This window comes from Juglans microcarpa x Juglans regia, chromosome 5S (assembly GCF_004785595.1).
Source record: "Juglans microcarpa x Juglans regia isolate MS1-56 chromosome 5S, Jm3101_v1.0, whole genome shotgun sequence".
Taxonomy (NCBI): domain Eukaryota; kingdom Viridiplantae; phylum Streptophyta; class Magnoliopsida; order Fagales; family Juglandaceae; genus Juglans; species Juglans microcarpa x Juglans regia.
The window spans coordinates 573644-597100 of NC_054603.1; the positions used below are offsets into that span (position 1 = coordinate 573644).

At 39.4% G+C, this 23457-nt stretch overlaps 1 protein-coding gene across 3 annotated transcripts in view; it reads right to left on the reverse strand.

Annotated features, from left to right (window-relative positions):
- LOC121268567 (1,4-alpha-glucan-branching enzyme 2-2, chloroplastic/amyloplastic-like) overlaps nt 1-23457 on the reverse strand; it is a 61174-nt gene that overhangs the window by 461 nt on the left and 37256 nt on the right. For 2 of the 3 annotated variants that reach the window (XM_041172889.1, XM_041172888.1), the window contains 14 exons: nt 20451-20567; nt 19880-19963; nt 18828-18949; nt 18511-18630; nt 11947-12076; nt 5931-6041; nt 5206-5334; nt 4372-4475; nt 2702-2846; nt 2065-2212; nt 1817-1917; nt 1549-1626; nt 546-701; nt 9-83 (listed from right to left, as the gene is read on the reverse strand). In XM_041172889.1, the coding sequence (XP_041028823.1) occupies nt 9-83; nt 546-701; nt 1549-1626; nt 1817-1917; nt 2065-2212; nt 2702-2846; nt 4372-4475; nt 5206-5334; nt 5931-6041; nt 11947-12076; nt 18511-18630; nt 18828-18949; nt 19880-19963; nt 20451-20567 (1620 nt within the window). Of the gene's footprint in view, nt 1-8; nt 84-545; nt 780-1548; nt 1627-1816; nt 1918-2064; nt 2213-2701; nt 2847-4371; nt 4476-5205; nt 5335-5930; nt 6042-11946; nt 12077-18510; nt 18631-18827; nt 18950-19879; nt 19964-20450; nt 20568-23457 lie in introns of those variants that run through there. The other variant, XM_041172890.1, reaches the window with a different exon arrangement.

A 23457-nucleotide genomic window follows, 5' to 3' on the forward strand; every position in this document is an offset into this window, starting at 1 on the left:
TTTCTTACAGAGCTGAAGTACTCGGCACGGTGATCAATCCTACAAAAGCCTCCAAATAAGGGGTCATCTGAATCCAAAACAATCTGCAAGAAGGGATGCAGCATAGTTTATTTATTTATTTTTAAATAAATAAAAAATCATCCTTTGAGAAGGAAACAGAAACTTGAAGTATGCTCTAAATGTAAAAAAATAAAAAATAAAGAAATAAAAATAAAAAATGAAAAACAGAGGACGATATCGGCAGACATATTGGACAGATATGCGCTCTACATGCCCATGCATTTACAAAGTCCGATTGTCCACTCAAAATGGTAATGGATCGCATCTCCAATTGTGCACAAACTGTCTTGCCTGATCCTTTTCCCACGCATTACCACCATCGCCAATATTTTCTAATTTAAATTGTTGCCAAGATCTTGGGTGCCTCAAGATGCAGCTTCAAAAAAACCAATAGCAATGACCACCAGAAAGGTATCTAGTTTTTTGGTACACATTCTTTAAGCTATAAAAAACATCCGCCGAGTGAAAAGTTACAAATATGATACCTTATATTTTCCTGGCTTCAAGCAGCCTACTCGGTAGTCTGAATAGCTGTTGCTCCAATGAAAATTAAAGACAAAGACAAGGTTCCCCCTCTCGAAGACTATAATTCTATCTCCTTCATCCTTTCGTGACACATATTGGTGCTCAGAAGTCATGAACTGCATCAACAGTCAACCACTGAATCATTTTCCATTCTGAAAATAAAAGGACCTCTTAATGCCACGAGTAGCATAGATCTGCAGGGAAAGCAGCTCTCAAATAACGATGAAAATTATGCAAATCTCAAAACCAATTACTTCAGAAAAGTTACAATCATGTAAATCTATGTAGTAAGAACTATATCCCACAGATTACTTCCCGTGATAAACCTTTGCCCCACAAGAAACTGAATCACCTGATTTGGGTGACAAATAACTCTTTCTGGATATGCGAAATACGATTTGATAAGGGCAAAGTTAAAGGGATAGATAAATGAATAAATCGCCACAATAATGATTAAGGGACATGGAATAAATACCAAAAGCCTTAAATTTTCTAGAGTGTCACAAATTCCAAGAATCCAAGGATTCCAAAGGCGCTCTCTTTTTTTCCTTTTGCCCTCCCTCTCTTCTCATCATTCAGTGGAACCAACAAAATCTTAATTTTCATATGAAACAGATAATCAATAAGGACAATAGATTTTTTTATCGGTAAGTTTCATGTGCACTTGGTGGCTCTTGAAACGCAACCTCAACCTTCATCCTATTCTTGTAGGGGGAGCAAGTGCTGTTAGAGCTGGAGTACAGTGGTTTTGGGACTTTGTTTTTAACCAAGATTCAAAACAGCAGTCAATAGATAATATCACACAAAACATCATCTCAGGCTTCTTACTTCTCACAAGATATTATTGGGGTTTCACAAGCTTACCTAACGTAAGAATCAACACAGGCAAGTAGATAGACAAATACACAATTAGGACCTCTGCAACTGAATACAGCTTTATATTTAAGCAAAGAAAGAACTTACACCATAAGTTTCTTCTAGATGCTGCATTGCCTGATCAAATTCTTGCATTCCATGATACCTTAGATAATCTGCGTCCCCCTGGTGCATATAATCAATAAGCACAAACGAAGTATTTATCAAGTTGCATTTAACACATAAAGAAGAACGTAAGCAAGTGCATATTTCACTGCTGAGTGTTACTGTGACTTGGATGAATCTCAGTTAATCAAAAAACTGATGCTTAGAGGTAAGCGATAACCGATGACAGGCATATCAAGAAGGAACTTACAAGATCAAATCTTCGCCTGCATTTATCAAAACTGAAATTGTTCCCAGGAATTACTTCACCACCAGGAAGATGTTGATCACCCCTAGGAAAATCAATCCACTCTGAAAAAGCAAAATGAAAAAATAGTATCACATCTACATCTGTTGAGAACAATGAAAACCGACATTGATTCAATTTAACAGTCATAAACAAAAAGAGGAATCATAAAATAAATTGAGAAGAGTACAAAGACATTGACATTTAGTTACCAGGATGTCCAAATTCATTTCCCATAAAATTCAAATATCCCTCTCCACCCAATCCCATAGTAATCAGCCTGATCATTTTGTGCAATGCTATTCCACGATCAATAAGGGGAGTTGCTGGTCTGTCTAAAGCCATGAATTCGTACATGTCCTGAAACAGAGATCAACAAGATTGGAATGAGCACGGGAACGGGTTGATGCACCAGTATATGAGCAACAAAGCTTTAACAATACAAATCAAATCTCCTAATCTTTTGTCTTTATCATACAAATATCTTCAAAAATACTGTGAAAATAAATAATGGCATTATATACCAGAATGACATGCAATCACCAAGCCTGATTTATTTCTTAAAAAAAAATCAACATGGTAACTAATATATTGATTAAATGTTAACTTGGAATAAAATTTCCTGTATTAAGTATGTCAAGATAAACAACCAAAAATCGTAGATATATAACATTATTGTACTTGACATATGGTACCAGATAATGCTCTCATTTAGGCACAGCCGCACAAGATACTGATCTTCATATGCAGAAAGCTCATATAGAAGAAAAAAAAGAGGATTTTGCTTTAAAATTGCATCAATACAATTTTAGAAGGAAATCATTATGAACAGTACATGTAAGAGCTTACCTTGTCCATCAACCAGAATGCAATTGTCTTGTCACCAACAAGAGCTTGGTCATGACTTTCTGCATAAGCAACGCACTTTTCCAACCATCTTCTGTTGGTGAGCGTGTAAACAATATCACCCACTTTCCAGTCCTCATCCCTCTTCCTGCAAACATATCCATAATAAGGCCAGAAAAAAAAAAAAAGCATTTGTTAGTCATATAATCCCCATGTCCCGCAGAATTGTATTCTCCATCTGCTTGCTTTATTGCTAGCTTTCTGATTTTTGGCTTACCTTTTATTTGAAAGTGAACAAGTACATGAAATCACTTGTAATTAATGTTAAAGAAAAATGTCATTTTGAGAAAGAAAATAAAAATCTGACTTTTTAGCCAGAACAATTATATTGAGACATTTAAAAAGGGAAAAATATAGACAATTGTAGAGGAATCAATTTGAGAGTGCTAGAGAGAGCACGATTTGATGTCAGCTTCCCACGAAAAAACAGAACATTAGGCAACAAGTGTTGCTGATCCATGCTCTGATGCATTTCTTTTCATGCACGACCTACCTGCCCATCCTTCCAAACTCAGAGATGTGTGTTAACAAATTTCACAGCACCAGAACATCACATCTATAAAACTTTGTTTATATCATCTACTGGCTGGGGACTCCATGTTGACGTGTTTGAAGGAGGTTTGTGACTATATCTAAAAATCACAATAATAGTGAAGTAAATTCCAGACCACCAAATATGTTATAAGATTTGGGGGCTTATCCCACTCGATTACCTTACAATCTTCCGCCTTCACCAACACAAGAAACCTTATGTAGAATTGACGCTTACACACACACACACACTAATGTTGCGTTTGGATGTTGAAGTGAGTTGAGTTTAGTTGAGTTGAGATGATAAAATATTGTTAGAATATTATTATTATTTTGGGATTTGAAAAAGTTGAATTGTTTATTATATTTTGTGTTGGAATTTAAAAAAGTTGTAATGATGAGTTGAGATGAGTTGAGAGTAGTTAAGGATCCAAACGAAGCCTAAAACTTCTCCTACGCTCTTCTGTAGATCTTTGACACTTCCTAGCCCTCTGTCCACTGTTAGGAAGACATGCTTAAATTCCTGGATACCTCTCGAACACTCCTAGGATATATTATTATTACACAGTAGACGTAATAAAGGGATTAGCACGTGTCTGCCTCTCATTTTTATAATGAAAGAATTTAAATAGAGCACAAATTATACAATGGCATATAAAAAATACAGAGGCGAAGTTTTAAGCAGCAAAATTGATATATAGATATGGTAAGTATGAACTAAGAGATGGAGGAACAAAAGGCATGTCTCAAACATATGATAGATTTGCAAGTAAATCTAAATATGAACACTGGGCCCACAAGTGTCTTTATCTTTGGGACTTTTTATATCAGCACGTCAATCACCATAAGCAAGTTTCGCTTCCATGTCTGTGCTTCATAGTGGTACTGAGTCTCTTCCTCGTTTTCTTATTCCAACTTTTTCATGCCCTCCAACTTTAATAATTGATGGCAAGTGATTGTAAAGGAATTCTAGTTTGAAGGTTAAGTAGTATCTTCTCAACTTGAATATGAATTATGACTCAAAAAATAAATGAAGACAAATCTACAAAGACAAAAATTCCTGGTTACTTGTAGCAACGTACTTGAGAAGCTCAATCCATTTATCAGCAATCGCCATGTGAAGGCGGTAATCAAAGCCCACACCACCATCTTCAACAGGAATGCAGAATGTTGGCATTCCACTGACCTGTAGAGAACAGAATTTTCAAGATAAGCATAACAGCCAGTGAGAAGGACTAACAGTCTCATCTTATCAAGTTGAGACTTCAGAGTCATAATTTCTACTTGTGTCCTTCCACTTTTCTGTTCTTCAGACTATTCCCCCTTTCTGCATCATTTGGCTCATTTTCACCATCCCAACATACTCATAAAAGGTGAAATTGGTCGTCGAGGACTATTACAAAATGTACTCATATTCCCATTATGAAAGAGTTCAGATTCACCCAATTCAAAACTCCTTACCAAACCAAATCACTATCCTTCTTGTACAGAGAGCAGAAGCCAACCATTAACCATTAAGAGGATACAAAAGGAATTATGATGAAATGGACATTCAAAGCAATCAATTATACCAGGAAAAGTGGTACAAAGAAAAAATTTTCATCACAAAGATGAATATTCGCAGTTGAACATAGTAAACAAAGCACTTTTTACTAAATGGAAGTAAACGTCTGAAGTGAGACAATTCATATGGAGCAGTTACTTTTGCTAGCTATAGGCTTCATCAAGATAACTGTGCAAGCTACTAGAAATTTTGAGAATTCATGGTTATAGGTAAGATATACACTAACTGCTCTCTGTACAAGATGGTCTTAGGTAAGATATAATTAAACTTGTAAATCCGCATCAGACACTCCAAGGGAGAAAAATGACTTTTAGAAAAAGGTGCTTAATATGATTCAGATTGGATGACATACATCTTCACCAATGCTAACAGCTTCAGGATGAAGTCCATGAATGACATCATTGACCAACATCAAGTAAATAACAGCATCTACATCAGTTGTGAATCCAAAATACTCACTATAGTTTCCAGTAAAAGCTACCTAAGGTAAGAACAGAAGAAAGGTACTGTCAGGGAAACTAATCATAATAAAACACCAATAAGATATGTACACTATGCACTGTCAATTGGGATCCATCAACAACTGAATATATAGCTAACTTTTAGGGGAAGTCAAATGTAGTTAAAAAAGTATTATTAAAATATACCATGAACGGTTAAATTCACCTATTTTGATCAGATTAAGCTCATAGAACTAGTAATGATTTAACATGGTATTAGAGCAGAGGTCTTGAGTTCGATCCCTGATTCAACTTTGTACTTTTCGTTTAAATCAAATATTCTATGTGTTAGGTCAAATTACTAATGTGGGGTTTGACCTACACACGAGGGAGTGTTAAAAAATGATTAGATGATTAAATTCACATATTCCCATTACTTTAGACTTTTGGGACAAGTGGTGATTTAAAGTGTACAAATAGGTCCCTTACAAATTATTTCCGTTATTTATGTTGTATGTCCCCCTTGGTAGTTAGACAGTATTTTTGAGGCATGAAAATTGTCCTTAAGGCATGTAACCAACTCATCATATCACAACAAGAAACACAAAGGTACATCACTGAAGCATATAGATAATACCTGCAGTCCATGGTGCGTGTACATCATTGATGTCACACCATCAAATCTGAACCCATCAAACCTATATTCTTCTAACCACCATCTTGCGTTTGATAGCAGAAACCTTAGTACCTATATTAAGAAGAGCAATCTAATCCCCGTTAGCTATAGGATAGTATGAAAAAATAAAAGCAAAATTCATCATTATATATACTATGAAGAAGTATGCTGAAAAAGCAATTAAAATTCATCATTATTATATAATATAAAGTAAAGATTCCACAAGTTAAAATAAAACAAAAAGGTGTTCATAGATATTTGTCCTAATTAGTTTCGGGCTTTTTCTCTCTGTACACGGTTCTTTCCTTTCGTTTCCGATGGAGGTTATGGGCATTTGAAGGCGTTCTTTCTGGCAATATTGGAAGGAAAATGTCTTCCACGAAATGTGTTATTATTGAATCTAAGTTGTTTGAGGTGAGTAGGGATGGACGTTATGTGCACTTAATCGAGAAAGAATGGAAAGTTGTAAAAACTCTGAGCTTGGGACTAGAGATAGTTCGTTGGTTTTCTAAAGCCTTGGAGGAGAGTCTGAAGGCTACGAGAAAGGGTTTCTACACTGCTCATCCGGATGGGGACAGGGGTTATACTGCACAACGTTGCTCCAATTCCAGGGGTGTTTACATGGCTCTGGTGGAGTAGGGTGGGCGCAGGGTAGGGGGGGGGGCGTTGTCGGAGTTTCATCTTCATACTAGGGGACAGGGACGAAGTGGGCTCGAGGAAAATAGTTGTGGCATTGAAGGAAGCTGGAAGAGATGGAGGTTCTGAGCGGTTGTTACCACCAGTGGTGACGTCGCAAACTTCAAATCTTCGGTCGTATAGGGAGGTTCTCCAGGGTAGCAGAGAGATGGAAAGGCCTTGAGACGTGAAGTGCGCAGAGATAGCAGGTCTGTCCAGGTCAGGTGGCGCCATTAATTTGGTAGATGTTCAGTGGCGCGAGAGGGGCTGCAGAGACGTTGCTGGCTTGAAAAGAGGAAAATTTGCTGCAAATATTGTCTAAAATGGAAAGTCATCTGGGAGAGCTGAATGATAAAGTAACTTGGCTAAAACGGTGCGTTGAGGAGCAAGGAGAGGTGGGCTCGGGCTCGGGTCTGGGCTGTGGACAGATCAGAAGACTTGAGGGGCAGTGTCTTGGGCTCAAGTGATTGGGGTCAGGTTCAGCCCAATGGAAAGGGCAAGGGCAAGGCGTTGGGCCTAGGAGATGGGACTCAACCCACGGGAAGGGTTTCTTTCTAAAAGAAGTCAGGCCCGGTCTGGAGGAGGAGACTGTAGGCGAAAGCTAGCCCATCGGCGAGTGGGGCAGAGCCATCGTCGCCGGCGAGGACTCAGGCAACCTTGCCAAAGGTTTTCAAACCACCAGCGGAGGCTACGACACCGACGGTAACTTTAACAAAGCATGGCGTCATCAGTTTGTGCAACTTCGACATCGTATTTGCCCTCAACGCATCGGAATCTGCATAGAATGGTGCACCGATGGTCGCTAGCACATCCACGACGACAACACATTAGATTAGATCACTGGGGAATGAAGTTTCAATAGAGGAGGTTGCGAATCCACTCGTTGGATCAATTTCCTTATGTGGGCAGCTTCAAGATGCAGTATTGGTGGCTGCATAGACCTCTTCGCTGGCTGCCGGCGACTCCCCTGGCATGACTCTAGTAACGGTCTTGACGCCGGAGGTGGTAGAGGGGGGATTTGGAGGCTCGGGAGGCTGAAAATGAGGTGTTTTTTCAGAAGGATTTAGAGGAAGGGGAATTGGAAGAGAATCTAGCAGGGGGATGTCTTAATCAGGAAGCGATCTTGAATCCTTCGTATAAAGGAGACATTACGATGGATATTTCTCCATTGTTAAGTGAGCTGACTTCGCCAGAGGAGGGAATGTGGCTGCTGGAAATGGTTTTTTTTTTTGGGGGGGGGGGGGTTGATGGAGGTATAGGAGTATCAACAGAGGTATTGAAGGGTGCTACGCAGATGGATTGTTATTCAGAGATTGTGGTCAGCGAGGTAGAGGGTGACAAGGAAGAGGTGGGCAGTCCTATCTCGTTATGTACTATCTCTCCAAAGCCAGCTTACAGATTAACGTCAAACTGGGTGCTAAAAAAAGTGGAGGAAGTACAAGAGTGTGTGGGGATATCTTGTGTTGGGTTCGAAGAGCAGTTTAAGGCTCTTCTAATTGCAATTGAAGCAGAAAGATCCACGACCTTGAAATCAGCAGTAAAACAGGACAAGGAGTTGAAACGTTTACAAAGTTCTATTAATTACGATAAGAAGGAGGTAAGTGTTGAGAAGGATAGGTTGAAAGGGCGGGGGGCGTGGTCATCTAATGAAGCCTAAAATCCTTTCTTGGAATGTAAGGGGGATCAACGACGTTAACAAACGTCTTCACATTAGATCCCTTCTTCGCAGCTGGAAAATTGACATTGTGTGCTTTCAAGAGATTAAGTTGAGTTGTATTGATAGAAATATTATTTGGAGTTTGTGGGGTTGCTCTTTTGTGGGGTGGTGTTATCTAGCTTTGTTGGGTGCTTCAGGAGGTGTGTTGTTAATGTGGGATAAGAAAGTGGTGGAGTTGGTAGAGGATTGTATTGGGTATTATTCAGTGGCTGTATCTCTCAAGAACATTGAGGATGGGTGGAGGTGGGCTTTTGTGGGTGTGTATGGGCCTAATGTGGATAGAGATAGAAGTTATCTGTGGGAGGAATTAGCGGGTTTGTATTCCTTATGGGATTTACCTTGGTGTTTATGTGGAGATTTTAATATTGTTCGGTTCCCTAATGAGAGGGCAGGGGCATCTACATCGACAAGGGCTATGGAAGATTTCTCAGAGCTAATTTTTCATTTGAATCTTGTGAACCTCCCTTTGGTAGGGGGGCTTATACTTAGTCCAACAGTAGAGGGTGGTCAAGATTTGATAGATTTCTAGTCTCCTTTTTGGGAGACGCACTTCCCGGATTTATGTCAAAAGAGGTTGAAACATGTATGTTCTGATCACTTCCCAATTTTGCTTGATTGTGGTGGCATTCATGGGGGTAGGCGTTATTTCAAATTTGAGAATATGTGGCTTTATGCTGAAGGATTTGTAGAAAAGGTAAGGACTTGGTGTGTTGATTATTCTTTTGATGGTACCCCTAGCTTTATTGTTTCGGGTAAACTTAAAGCCCTTTAGACCAATTTAAAGAAGCGGAATGATGAAGTTTTTAGACAAATGGAAGTGCAGAAAAATCTTCTTTGGGACGAGTTGCATGCATTGGAGGAGGGGGAGGATAATGAGGGGTCTTTGTTAAGAAAGACCGTGGTTGTGGCTGAAATTGAGAAGGTTTTGTTGATTGAAGAAATATATTGGAGGCAAAAATCTACGGCGCTTTGGTTGAAGGAAGGGGACAAATGCACTAAGTTTTTTCACAAGGTGGCTAATTCTCATAAGCACAATAATGCTATTGAGGTTCTCCACTCCGGCTCAAATGTGATTCATTCTCCCGAAGAGTTTCAAGATCATATAGTGCAGTAATATGAAGACCTCCTTGCTGAAACAGAAGTATGGCGTCGCAAACTTGATGGTTTGAGTTTTGACCAGCTAGATTCGGGTGTAGCAAGCTGGTTGGAGAGGCCATTTGATGAAGATGAGGTGCATCTAGTGGTGAAGGAATAAGTGATGCAGGTTTTCCATGATTTCCATACTTTTCATAAGTTTGAGAAGTCACTAAATGCTATTTTCATTGTTCTTATTCTGAAGATAGCCGGTGCCTATGAATTGAAAGACTTCCGTCCTATTAGTTTGGTAGGTGGGATCTATAAAATCTTGTCAAAGGTGTTAGCTAACCGTATAAGTATGGTGATGGATAAACTCATTTCTAAACCTCAAAATGCTTTCGTTCGGGGCCGGCAAATCCTGGATTTAGTTCTGATTGCTAATGAGTGTTTGGACAGCAGGATAAGAGAAGGCATCCCGGGAGTTCTTTGTAAGCTGGCCATGGAAAAGGCTTACGGCTACGTGTGTTGGGACTTTCTTATATGCTCAGAAGATGTGGCTTTGGGGACAGGTGGTATAAATGGATTAAACATTGTGTTTCGACCAGTCGTTTTTCTATTTTAGTCAATGGCAAATCATGTGGATTTTTCCGACTTCGAGGGGTTTGAGACAAGGGGATCTATTATCTCCTTTTCTTTTTGTCATTGTTATGGAGGCATTGAGTTGCATGGTGGAGGCTGCACTAAGGGAGCTTTATTGCCGGTTTTTCGGTGGGCAACAATAGTAATGGTGGTAGTTCCATTTCCCACTTATTATTCACGGACGATACTCTTATTTTTTGTGATGCAGATAGTGGTCAGATTCAAGCTTTAAGGGCTGTTTTGTTGTGTTTTGAAGTGGTTTCAGGACTTAAGGTGAATTTGGAAAAGTCGGAATTGGTACCGATGGGGGATGTGAGGAATATCAACTTGCTTGCGGACTTGCTGGGTTGCAAAGTTGCCTCTTCCTATGAAATATCTTGGGTTTCCCTTGGGGCATCTTTCAAAGCAAAGAGTATTTGGGATGGTGTGATAGAGAAGATTGAGAAAAGATTGTTGGGTTGGAAGCGGTTATATCTATCAAAAGGGGGGAGATTAACACTTATCAAAAACACAATTTCCAATTTTCCTACTTACTATCTTTCTCTATTTCCATTACCAGTGGGAGTGGCAAACCGGATTGAAAAATTGTTTAGGGCTTTTTTGTGGGGAGGCATGGGAGAGGAAAACAAATTTCATTTTATGAGCTGGCAAAGGGTGAGCTGTCCACTTGTGAATGGTGGTTTGGGAGTGCGAAATTTGAGTATTTTTAACAATGCATTATTAGGAAAGTGGTTGTGGAGGTATCAAATGGAAGGGAACTCGTTATGAAGAGAGGTTATTGATCGGAAGTATGGAAGTGAGTGGGGAGGATGGTGCTCTAATGAGGGTAAGGGCCGTTTGGTGTTAGCCTATGCAAGTTTATTAGAAAGGGGTGGAACATTTTTGAAAAATATCTCAAATTTGAGGTGGATGATGGAGCAAGAACCCGTTTTTGGTTCAATGAATGGTGTGGTGAGAGACCTCTTAACACTGTTTTTCCGGTCATCTTCAACTTGGCTCGAAACAAGCAGGCTGCGGTTTCAGAGGTGTTGTCTCGTGCAAATGGGATTGTACTTTGGAATGTTACTTTCACTTGAAATGCTCAAGATTGGAAACTTGATGAGCTTGCAGGTTTTTTCAGCTACTTGTATTCAGTGAAGACAAGAGGTGATGGGAGTGATCGTATGCTGTGGAAACATACGTGGAGCAAGAAGTTTATTGTTAAATTGTTTTACAAGGTTTTGACAGTCCAACAACCTAACCTTTTTCTGTGGAAGAGCATCTGGAAGGTTTTTGTGCCGTCTAAAGTCGTCTTTTTTACATGGACAACTGCACTTGGGAAGATTTTGACGGTTGATAATCTTAGGAAGCTTGGTATGGTTGTTTTGGAGTGGTGCTTCATGTGTAAGAGGAATAGGGAGTCGATTGATCATCTGCTTTTACATTGTGACGTGGCTAGGGAGTTATGGGCTGGCATTCTTAGTAGAGCTGGGCTGAGTTGGGTTATGCCTAAGAGCGTGGTGGATCTATTAAGCATGCTAGAATAGGCACCATAATAGCTCTCAACTGTCAGCAGTGTGGCGATGATACCTTTGTGCTTAATGTGGTGTTTATGGACGAAAATGAATGATAGGTGTTTTAACAAGAAGGAACGTGCAGTGGGGGAAACCTAGAATTTATTTGTACTATCTCTTTTACAGTAGTTTTCTGCTATTGTACTAAAGGGTGGGAATGTTCATGAGTCTACTTTCCAGCTTTCTAGAATGTAATTAGGTGTCTCATTTTGTATACTTCCTGTGTACATGGGTTTTTCCTAGTTTCATTCGATTCAATAAAGTTTCTTACTTATAAAAAAAAAAAAAAAAAAAAGTACGCTGAAAAAGCACCTACTTCCCAGCTTCCGTAGTTGAAGAGGCGAGAATCCCACATCCAATGATATCCACGTGACCCAGAGTGGAAGTAATGACTATCGGTTCCATCAAACATGTTCAGCCCATCTAACACATTATTTGATGCATGGCTGGATTCATTCAATATGCAGGCAAACATAAGAAGGCCAAAAGTAATGTCACATACATGGAACATAACATGAGGGAAAAAGAAAGTTGACTGTGATGCATATCACACAATTAATGATACCTAAAGTATCAGAGTCAGAGTACGGTAGCACATCAAACTGAGCAACAATTGCAAAACACTATTTTCACCATACAACACACTGGGGAACTTGAAAGTTACTTTCATTTACACCCCACTTTTTTTGCATCACTTAGAGAAGTTTGGGAAGGGGAGAAGAAAACATGAGATTGAGCATATAGCAGATATTGAATGAGTTATTACGAAGACATTTTGAGGATGAATTTGATGATATAAGATATGAGATATGTTAATATTGGTCTGAATACCTCTTCCATTAGGTTTCTTTCATTATTTATAGGAAAGAGTTAAAACTTGCTAGATATTTCTTCTACTGATTTCTCTGTGACATGTCAAGTGTCTATACACGTTAAGTCTATTTATAGTTAGCTTAATTCTCTGCTATACAATCTAAATATAGAAAGACCTAAATATAGAAAGACCTAAATTATATACATAACATCCCCCCTCAAATTGATGCATCAATTTGTTAACCAAGAACTGATGTCGGTGCCGAGAAAGAGCTTTAGTGAATATGTCTGCAGTTTGACGTTCAGTGGAAATGTGAGGGAGAGTAATCACATGTTTGTCAAAGGATTCACGTATGGAATGACAATCAACTTCAATATGTTTCGTACGCTCATGGAAGACAGGATTAGCGGTGATCTGAATAGCACTGGTATTATCAGCATGAAGAAGAGTGGGATGCATTTGAGGAAAACCAAGTTCACCTAATAACCCACAAAGCCATGTGATCTCAGAGCATGCGGAAGACATAGCACGATAGTCAGACTCAGTAGAGGACTTGGAAACTCTATCTTGCTTCTTACTCTTCCAAGAAATGAGTGCATTACCTAAGAACATGCACTAGCCGGTAACGGAGCAACGGGTATCCGCACATCCGGCCCAATCAGCATCGCTATCCCCCACCAACTGTAAGGGAGATTCTTTATGAAAGAACAACCCCCGTGTAGAGGTGCCTTTTAAATATCGGAGAATGCGGCGGGCAGCAGCTAAATGAAGATGTCGGGGAGCCTGCATAAATTGACTGACATGCTGCACAGCAAAAGAAATGTCAGGACGAGTAATCGTCAAGTAGTTCAAACTCCCAACAAGCTGCCGATACAAGGATGGATCTGATAGAAGCTCTCCTTCTTCCTGACGAAGCTTAAATTTGACCTCCAATGGAGTAAAAACAGAGTTACCCGATTGGAGACCACCCAATGAAATAACTTCCTGTGTGTATTTGTGCTGGTGTAACAACGTACCAGTTGGAGTAAGCTGCACCTCAAGGCCAAGAAAGTATTGCAGGGGACCAAGATCTTTCATGTGAAAGGAGGCCTTGAGATGCTGTTGTAATTGCTTAATTAACTTAGTATCTGAGCCAGTAATCACAATGTCATCGACATATACGAGAAGCAATACAATTCTTGCAGAAGTCTTGCGAAGAAAAAGAGAGGAATCAAACTGACTTTGAGTAAAATGAAAAGCAAGCAGGTTAGAGCGAAATTTGTCAAACCATGCACGCGGAGCCTGTTTCAATCCATACAAGGATCGGCGTAGCTGAAAAACCTCTGAGGAAGGTGTAGCAAACATGTCGGGAGGTGGGAACATATAGATTTCTTCCTTCAAATCCCCATGTAGAAAAACATTCTTCACATCCATCTGCCGAAGAGACCACCCTTGCGACGCAGCAAGTGCCAAGATAGTCCGCACAGTAGTCATTTTGGCAACAGGTGCAAATGTCTCTTCATAATCAATACCATACTCCTGTCGGTTCCCAAGAACCACGAGACGAGCCTTATATCTGTCCAGTGAGCCATCAGCTCAAAACTTGACTGAGTACACCCATTTACAACCAATAGGTTTGATATCAGAGGGACAAATTACAAGGTCCCAAGTGTGATTGTCTTGAAGAGCTTGGATTTCCTCTTGCATAGCCTGCTGCCAACACGCTTGGGTGGATGCCTGGGTATAAGAGTGAGGAACAGAAATAGTGTCGAAAGTGGCAGTAAACGAGATGTGAGGAAAACCATACCTATCCGGTGGATGTGTAACCCGGGTGGAGTGCCGAGGTATAGGATCTGCAAAATCAGATGATGGATCAGTGTCTGGAATGGGCGTTGAAGAAGGGGGAAGACGTCTACGATACACCATACCTGGTTGAAAACGCTTAATAGAAGAAGACATATAATCAAAACCGGGAAGAAGAGTAATAGGAGAATCAGAAATAACCTGAGACTGAAAGAAATATTGATTTTCAAAGAAAATCACATTTCGTGAGATTCGAGATTTATTTGCATGAGCATCATAACAAACAAATCCTTTCTGAGTAGGACTATATCCCATAAAGGCACATGTGACAGACTGTGCAGCAAGCTTGTGACGCTCAACAGGTGGCAGATGAACAAAACAAACACACCCAAAGGTATGAAAGGATTGATACTCAGGAGATATGCCAAATAGTCGAAAATAGGGAGAATCATAATCTAGAGTAGCAGTAGGCAAACGATTGATCAAATAGACAGCAGTAGATAAAATTTCTACCCAGAACTTAGAAGGTACAGAAGAGTCAATAAACAAAGTACGGACGACATCTAAGAGATGACGATTCTTACGCTCAGCGACTCCATTTTGTTGAGGAGCATAAGGACAAGAACGTTGGGAAATAATCCCCTTTTGTTGAAGAAAAGTTTGAAAAGAATGAGACATGTACTCCCCCCCTGAGTCGGAGCGTAAAGTTTTGATACAAGTACTAAATTGTATCTCAACAAGCGCAACAAATTTTTGAAAGACAGAAAACATGTCAGCTTTAGAACGGAGAAAATATATCTAGGTGAATCGACTATAATCATCGATAAACGTCACAAAATAACGATACTGACCATGAGAAATAACAGGACTCACACCCCAAACGTCAGTATGCACGATCTCAAAATAGTTAGAAGCATGACTACCATACATGGGAAAAGGTAAAGTTTTACTTTTACCAAGACGACAAGTAACACAATCAAAAGATACAGGAGAAGAAGAAAATGAATCTTTATTGCCCAAAAAACCATGTTTCATAAGATGAGTCAAGACAACAGAATTAGGATGACCTAATTTCTTATGCCAGACTTCATTAGTATTGACAGTAGCCGTACAAGCAAGAGAAACAACATTAGGAATAGAAAACTGTAAGGGAAATAAATGTCCTATTTTAGCCCCCTTCGCGATCACTGACCCTGACACTTGATCCTGCACAAGACAACCACCACGAGAAAAGTGAACATCACAATTATCATCTACCAATTGTCCAACAGAAATCAAATTTGTAGACAATCCAGGAGAGACAAAAACATTGCGAAATGAAGAGCCCAAATTACCAACAACAGTAATAGGAAGAGTACTGCCATCAGCAATCTGAATATTTTGCATGCCTCTATACTTACGAACACCATGGAGACCCGTCGTATTACCAGTCATATGATTAGAAGCGCCCGAATCAACAATCCAAGAAGTTGAGTTAGTACCCGTACCTTGCAGGCCTAAGGCTGTAAAAGCAGATACAATCGTCTGTTGGACCATTGCTGGTGTGAGAACAGATGAATCAGCGCTTACAGTAGGCGGCGCAGAAGATGAAGAAGAAGACTGTACAACAGCCTGAAAAGCTTGGGATTGGCGATTCTGAGGCCGTACTCGACAATCTTTGATGAGATGGCCCTCTTTCTTGCAGTAGTTGCAAACTTTCTTAGGACAGTTGCGAGCGATATGACCAAATTCCTTGCGACTGAAACATTGCAACTTGTTCCTCCCTCTCCCTTGTGCTGCATAGGCTACATTCACAGTCTCAGAAAAGACATTTTCAGAAGTCATACCCATCTGAGTGGATAACCGCTGTTCTTTACGCAACAAATCTCCCAAACAAATATCCATAGAAGGAATCGAACTACGGTTCAGCAAACCAGCTCGAACGGACTCAAATTCGGGTCAAAGCTTCATTAAAAACTGGTCGCGTTGACTCTCAGCATGAACTGCTTGAAGAGCCGCGAGTGCTGTAGTGGGAACCTTAGCATAAACAATGGCAGAATACTCGCACCAAATGTTAATAAAACCAGAATAAAATTGTGCGATAGGTAAATTGCCTTGACTATAATTACTAATTTTCAATTCTAATTGGAACTTCCGAGCACTATGATCTTGGTGGTAAATGCGGTGAAGATAATCCCACATAGCCTGAGCCGTAGTAAAACATCGAAGATTGGTCACAAGGTGAGACTCAATCGTCCCCAATAGCCAAGAGATTACCTTGGCATCCTTGACCTTCCATTGAGCAAATTCTTTTTCATCAGTGAGAATTTTAACAGAATTATCAATATGATTTGATAATTCTTTTCCTTTCAAAAACATCTTAAACTAAAATTCCCACGTAGAAAAATTCTTTCCAATAAAGCGAACAATAGTATTTTCAATAGACATGATGAAAAACACTTATATGCTCAAGTAGTCAATCAAATAAGCGGCAAGCCTAACTTAAATTAGGACCAAAATAAGCCAAAACTGATAAAGGCCCAAAGTCGCGGTAATAAGTCTACTCCCAGAATAAAAAGGCCCACCCAAACAACTGAAATTCCCACGTATAGAAAGCAGAAAATTTCACCCAGAAAATTTCCCAACCCAAAGTCACGAAACAAGGAACCGAAGGAAAGCAAATACTCACCCAGAATCTTTCCATACTCACCAAAGGAGACACCCGCACGTCGTCAGCCACCAGAAACTACCCAGAAACTGCCGATAAGCACCAAACTGCACTGCCTAGAACATGATCACGACAAACCACCACACAGAAGAAGCCGACGGCCACTTAGCTACCCACGGAAACTGTCGACCACCTCACAGCCACCCACAGATGCTGTCAACCACCACAGAAAGTGCCGACTGGCACATAAACAGCACTTGTAACTCCCAACGAGTGCCGACAGCCACAAAGAGGCACAACCACCACAAAAAACCATTGAGAGAAGTGGCCCGCACCGAAGGATAGAGTCCGACAGCCACCAAAAACTCAAACCACAAGGTTTGACTCCACAGAAGTCGCCGAGACCCACTAAGAGCAAGAAAGAACTTGCTGAATCAGAAAAAAAAATTCTCCCAAGAATAGCGAAAGAAAATCGCACCCTGTGATTAAGACCAACGCGACGGAAATCAGAGTGGCTCTGATACCATGTTAATATTGGTCTGAATACCTCTTCCATTAGGTTTCTTTCATTATTTATAGGAAATAGTTACAACTTGCTAGATATTTCTTCTACTGATTTCTTTGTGACACGTTAAGTGTCTATACATGTTAAGTCTATTTATAGTTAGCTTAATTTTCTGCCATACAATCTAAATATAGAAAGACCTAAATATAGAAAGACCTAAATTATATACATAACAAGATATATGACCGAGACAAGCTCAACCTCTGCCTTTCACAAATAGTTTTTTTTAATAAGAAACTTTCATAAATAGTTAGTAGAGATCAGTAAAAGTAAACTCGCTTTCGCTGTTATGAGTTTCTTGATTCCCTTTTTCTTGTCTCATAACATATATCCACAATTTAAAAAGGAAAAAAAGGGGCATTTATTATCTAACTCTCCCATTCAAACTTCCCTAGACTATTGTTATGAATATGTGGGTTTTTCAAAGAATAGGCACCGCATGCCATCAGGAACAATTTCTGAGCCACTTAAAAGAAAAGACAGTGAAGTCCAACTCAGATTGAAAAGCATCAGATAGGGAAAAGCCATAAAAGTTTCTGGTTTGATATATGGATTCTGTCAAAGATGTCAGAAATCAATATGTTAAAATTGAGGAAACGCGACATCTGAATACCCTAAAAAAGCCAGTAAGTAAAGGTTTTCTCGATTTATTATTTTCTAAAATATTTTTTTACCAGATGAAAACAATTACAAATAAGGACAAATTTGAAAATCAAGCATAAATGACATTACAGCATCTAAGCAGTATGTGGTTTCATCCTCAAACTATTATTAACAACATTCAACTTCACTAGAAGACACAAATCTACAGCCCAACTCAACAAGACCTTGGTCCAAGCTACCCAAGGTTGGCTGAATTAGTCCTTCAATAAATGAGTTGTTCCTATGCACACATATATGTTTTTTGAATCAATTTTCATGTAGATGTATGGGTCTCCGAATTTATAAGTTTATACTAGTGTTAGTATGGGTTCAAGCACCATAAAAACACATCACTCATCAAAATGCAATAGCATGAAAAACATAAGAGATGTTATTAGCAAGCAGTACTAGCCTTATAATCCCACATTACCTATGTACGATATCCATAAGAACAAGCAGACCTAGTTCATGGGCCCTATCTACTAGAGACTTGAGATCGTCAGGAGTTCCGCACCGACTGCTAGGGGCAAAAAAGTTCGTGACATGGTACCTGCAGCATTTGAAAAAAAAAAATTCAGGAATATCTGTCAAATATCTTGCAACTAAGAGAACATGATTCGCAAACACCAAAATATAGAGGGATCACATCTACCCATCCATGGTACTATAATGAAAGCATATGCTGCAGAGCCAACAAACAAAGAGGAAACAAATGAGGTCATAATGTTGAAGCTACAAGAATATTACCCAAAGCTAGCATAATATGAATGCTCTTGAATAGCCATGATCTGAACAGCATTATAACCAAGTCTTTTGATGCGTGGCAGCACATCATCTCTGAAGTTGACATATGTGTTTATTTTTGGCTCCTACATTTGCAGTTGACAAGGTTGTGAGGAACATAAAAGAAAATTACAAAAGAAAAACTGTCCAAGTGGAAGAAAGAGGAAGATGTGCAGGAAAGTCTAGTCACAATATTCTATGTATCAGTTGCTAGAACCTTGATACATGCAATAGATTGTGACTTCTTAACCAAAAAGGACACAGAATACAGTTCTTCATGTCACCACAGAGTGGCTTGCACACCCACGACCTTGCCTCCACTCCATAGAAGTACCATTTGAGCTAGAAATAATGGGCAACAATGATCATGGTTATTAAGAAAGGATCAACATTTTAAAGAATTTCATATATTGGTTGATTTGTAAGAGAATATTAGAATATTTCTTTGGGTAATTTTATTTCTATGAAGAATTCAAAACATTTGGTGCATTGATGTTAGCCCATAACTGCACAAAACAAGAAGGTTTTATTTTTAGTAGTGGCACCACTTATATGTTCTAACATAAATGTAATAAGAATATGCTTCTGTGAATGGAGTTTTAAACTTTCAAGTTGGGGAAATAGTGCCGCAATCGTAATTGAAAATCATTTCTTGGCATAGTCTTGGAGCAGCACTTTATATCTTTCAATGTCCCAGTACATACCCTCGGTATGTTGGATCAAGACCCTCCTTCTATAGGAAAAAAAAAAACGTATTTATCAAAGACTGTAAACAAACGTTTCTATGCACTCTAAGTTATTAATTGGTCAATCATATAATCTGGATAAGCTGTAACTAAGCTTTGGACGCAAGAGTAAGATTTCTCTAGGATACTATGCTATTAGCTTCAACATAATTCTTTTAGTAGAAAGCAACTTCCCAAAGTACTCTGAAATCACGAAATTATTACATGCAATGGCATCTTAGAGATCAATAACAATTTATTACAAGCTAGAGAAAATGGGGAGATGCCCACCGTACTACTCATTCCGACATGTGACTCATATATTCTAATTGACTTCGGTTTCTTGGGACGAGGATGCTTAAATACATACTTTTCCTGTAAGAAGTGAACAAGAGAATTAAACCCAAGAATAAGTGGTAGAAATGTTAAACGTACTCAAGTCCACTAGGCACATTCAAGTCAGTTTAACATACGAATTCTGTTAATATTAATACAAGCATTCACCATGAATGGATATTATACAACCTACAAGGCAACTAAGCTGATGAGTTGTTAATTATTGACATACTTCCGGTTAGAATGATTGGCATCGACACTCAGGAGCCACTATAACAGTTGTTGAAAATCATATTAGGTTTCAATGCTCTGGAACCTTATTAAATACTATCCAAAATACTGCAGATTATTGTTGCTGTGTCTATTTTACCTGGATTCCTCAAAACTATCATTTTTGTTCAAAAGGTGAAGAAATGTTTCACCAATCAAAATGCCCAAAATTTATCAGCACTTTGAAATTTTAAATCCTGAATTTTGCTGTTTTTAAGCCAAACAAAGAAGGGAAGAAAACATTGCAGAACCAAACCTCTTCTGGTGGGTCATAGTATATGCCATTGTATGGGATTTCACCTGGAGCCTGTACAGAGAACTTGATCCAAGCAGGAATGGAATCCTTGATGCCAGATGGAGTATCCATGCGGATCTACAGTTCAAGATTAAGATAGTTATTTGACAGCACTTCCATTTAGAAAGAAAATTATTCAGGTAATTACTAATAAATAATGGTTAGGAGTCACTGAGATGGTAGTATTGCCAGCTAAGTTTTTGAGCTGGAAACTGCTGTGTGAAATGCCACACCCATATTTGGAGTTATGGAACTTGTAAATAGAATGGTTGAGGCTATTTGAGAGGTGGCACAATAGCAAAATGCTTAAGCTAGCTGCTATGACCACTAGTCATTTATCTAAAAACTTGAAAAGTAATGTAAGATATCAGTCCAGGCACTGAGTAAAGAATCATGGTGTTTGCTTTGATTGTTTCAATCTTCCATGTTGTTGTTCTACATATCTGTATGTTGAAAACGTAATATTTTCAAAAACTGTTTCTTGATAGGGGATAATTTTCCAGGTTTCATGTGATACTCAAAACTTACTGTGTTGGGGAGTAGCCTTTATAAGACACATAGCATCATCTCATCTGATAAGATTTTACACAAATAACAAGCCAAAAAGACACATAGAAACCTACATGTATGCTAAGAAACCTCCATTGGGTGGAAGTGGGCTCTTGCGGGTGTGTATGGGCCCAATGTGGACAGTGATAGAAGCTTTTTATGGGAGGAATTAGCGGGTCTATATTATTTATGGGATTTACCTTGGATTTTTTGTGGTGATTTCAACATCGTTCGGTTCCCTAGTGAGAGGGCAGGGACATCTACGTCAACAAGAGCAATGGAAGACTTCTCAAGAGTTGATTTTTTAGTTGAATCTAGTGGATCTTCCAATAGTCGAGGGTGGTCAAGGTTGGATAGATTACTAGTCTCTTCTTCGTGGGAGACACACTTTCCGGATCTATGTTAGAAAAGGTTGCCACGGGTATGTTCCGATAATTTTCCAATTTTGCTTGATTGTGGTGACATTCATGAGGATAGGCGTCCTCTCAAATTTGAGAATATGTGGTTGGAAGTTGAAAGATTTGTGGAGAAGGTAAGGGCTTGGTGGGAAGCTTATTCTTTTGATGGTACACCTAGTTTCATAGTGGTGGGCAAACTTAAAGCTCTAAATGTTGATTTAAAGAATAGGAATGAAGAAGTATTTAGACACACAGAAGTGCAGAAAAATATTCTATGGGATGAGTTGCAAGTATTGGAGGAAGGAGAGGCGAATGAGGATTCTTTGTTAAGAAAGAATGTGGTGGTGACCGAAATTGAGAAAGTTTTATTGATGGAAGAAATATTTTAGAGGCAAAAATTAAGGGCGCTTTGGTTGAAGGAGGGGGATAAATGCACTAAGTTCTTTCATAAGGTGGCCAATTCTCATAGGCGCAACAACGCTATTGAAGTCGTTCATTCAGGCTCAAATGTGTTACAGTCCCCGAAGAGATCTAAGACCATATAATGCAATACTAGGAGCACCTAGCTGAAAAAGTAGAATGACGCCCCAAACTTGACGGTTTAATTTTTGACCAGCCGGATTTGGAGGTAGCAAGTTGGTTGGAGAGGTCGTTCATTGAAGAGGAGGTGCATCTAGTGGTGAGAGGTATGTGCAAAGATAAAGCCCCGGGCCTGGATGATTTTTCTATGGCTTTCTTTCAAGAATGTTGGGAGATAGTGAAGGAGGAAGTGATGCAGATTTTCCATGCTTTTCATTCTAATCTTAAGTTTGAGAAGTCATTAAACGCTACTTTCATTGCTCTTAGCCCAAAGATAGTTGGTGTCCATGATTTGAAAGACTTCCGGCCTATTAGCTTGGTAGGTGGGATTTACAAACTCATATCAAAGGTGTTAGCTAATCGTATGAGTTTGGTGATGGACAAACTCATTTCCAAACCTCAAAATGCTTTTGTTCGGGGTCGACAAATTTTGGACTCCGTTTTGATAGTGAATGAGTGTTTCGACAGCCGGTTAAGAGAAGGCATTCCGGGGGTCCTTTGCAAGTTAGACATGGAAAATGCTTATGACCATGTGTGTTGGGACTTCCTATTTTATTGTTGGTTTTTCGATGGGCAACAACAATAATGGTGTCAGTTCCATTTCTCACTTATTATTTGCAAATGATACGCTTATCTTTTGTGATACTGTTAGTGACCAGATTCAAGCTCTTAGGGCGGTGTTGTTGTGTTTTGAAGCTGTTTTGGGACTTAAGGTGAACTTGGAGAAGTCGGAATTGGTACCGGTGGGGGATGTGAGTAATATTGCTTCTCTAGCAGAGTTGTTGGGATGTAAAATTGCTTCCCTTCCTATGAAATATCTTGGACTTCCTTTGGGGCCGTCATTCAAAGCAAAGAGCATTTGAGATGGGGTGGTAGAGAACATTGAGAAAAAATTATCGGGGTGGAAGCGGCTATACCTATCAAAAGAAGGGAGGTTAACACTTATTAAAAGTACCATTTCCAACCTTCCCACTTACTATCTTTCTCTTTTCCCATTACTGGTGGGTGTGGCAAACCGAATTGAAAAGTTGTTTAGAGCTTTCTTGTGGGGTGGCATGGGGGAGGAAATCAAATTTCACCTTGTAAGTTGGCAAAGGGTGAGCTGTCCAATTGCGAATGGTGGATTAGGGGTGCAAAATTTGAGCATCTTCAACAAGGCACTTCTTGGAAAGTGGTTGTGGAGGTATCAAATGGAAGGGAACTCGTTGTGGAGAGAGGTAATTGATCACAAGTATGGTAGTGCGTGGGAGGGATGGTGTTCTAAGGAGGGTAGGGGGTCTTATGGAGTAAGCCTATAGAAATTTATTAGAAGTGGGTGGAACACCTTTGAAAAATACATTAGGTTTGAAGTGGGTGATGGAGCAAGAACCCGCTTTTGGTTCGTTGCTTGGAGTGGGGAGAGCCCTCTTTCCATTGTTTTTCCAGTCGCATTTAACTTGGCT